A 1232-nucleotide genomic window follows, 5' to 3' on the forward strand; every position below is an offset into this window, starting at 1 on the left:
TGTGGTGGATTCATTGCACAATTTATGGAAGAACAGAATATCGTGGAGCAAGTCGTTGCACAGAGGGATTTTAAAGAGCAGACTAAAGTAGAAGAAAGAATAAAAAAAGCAGACCCAAAAAAAAGAAAATCAAAGTCTGCAAAAAAGTATAAATCAACAAAAACTAAGAAAGAAAAGATAGAAATGATGATAGAGAAAGATATAAGCTCAAAAAAACAAAAGAGCAAACTGGAAGATGAAATTGTGCAATGGACACCAGAAGTGAAAGCACAAGCCACAGAGAGCAACCGACTAATTGACAGAATGAGCAGGATAAGACTGTCAGAGAAAGAGAAAAAAGCAGCAGAAAGAATTGGAGAGGAACAATCCAGAAAAGAGAAGAAGAAGTCCAAAAAGAAATCAAAGTCGAAAAAGAGCAAGAAAAACGAAACGGAGTTGACACTAAAACAACATATGAACAAACAGACACATGAAACAGAAATAGCAGTTATGGAAGCACCAACAGCAACAGAAATAACTGCAGCAGTTAGCGATGAAGCAGTCATTGTCCAGCCCATCACTGTTGAAAGAAAGCCTGATGTATTCATTCAAGAAGTACAAAAAACTGAAAAAAAAGATTCTAAAAAGATTAAGAAGAAGTCTAAGAAGAGATCGAAATCAAAGAAAACCAAGAAAACTGAAAAAGATACAGCCGCTAAAGAAGCAGCGTCTTCTCAAATTCCAGAAACGGATATTACATCACCGAATCTGGCGCTGGCTAGTGAAGTTACAGCGACAAATGTCGATCAGCTGGACATTGTTCCACCAATAGCTGAAGAAACAGACAAAAAACCAGTGATAACGGTTGAACCGAAAGGTGAAAAGAAAGATTCTAAAAAGATTAAGAAGAAGTCTAAGAAGCGATCGAAATCGAAGAAAACCAAGAGAACTGAAAAAGATATAGCCGCTAAAGAAGCAGCGTCTTCTCAAATTCCAGAAACGGATATTACATCACCGAATCTGGCGCTGGCTAGTGAAGTACAAGAAGACAAATGTCGATCAGCTGGACATTGTTCCACCAATAGCTGAAGAAACAGACAAAAAACCAGTGATAACGGTTGAACCGAAAGGTGAAAAGAAAGATTCTAAAAAGATTAAGAAGAAGTCTAAGAAGCGATCGAAATCGAAGAAAACCAAGAGAACTGAAAAAGATATAGCCGCTAAAGAAGCAGCATCTTCTCAAATTCCAGAAA

At 37.3% G+C, this 1232-nt stretch overlaps 1 protein-coding gene across 1 annotated transcript; it reads left to right on the plus strand.

Annotated features, from left to right (window-relative positions):
• The first annotated feature begins 186 nt into the window (after positions 1-186).
• Positions 187-1068, plus strand: Tsp_14107 (conserved hypothetical protein). The gene has a single exon (XM_003371086.1). It carries the CDS (start codon positions 187-189, stop codon positions 1066-1068), a length of 882 nt encoding a protein of 293 aa, XP_003371134.1.
• The last annotated feature ends 164 nt before the right edge of the window (positions 1069-1232 follow it).

The sequence above is a fragment of the Trichinella spiralis genome (genome assembly GCF_000181795.1).
Source record: "Trichinella spiralis strain ISS 195 chromosome Unknown Scfld30, whole genome shotgun sequence".
NCBI lineage: Eukaryota > Metazoa > Nematoda > Enoplea > Trichinellida > Trichinellidae > Trichinella > Trichinella spiralis.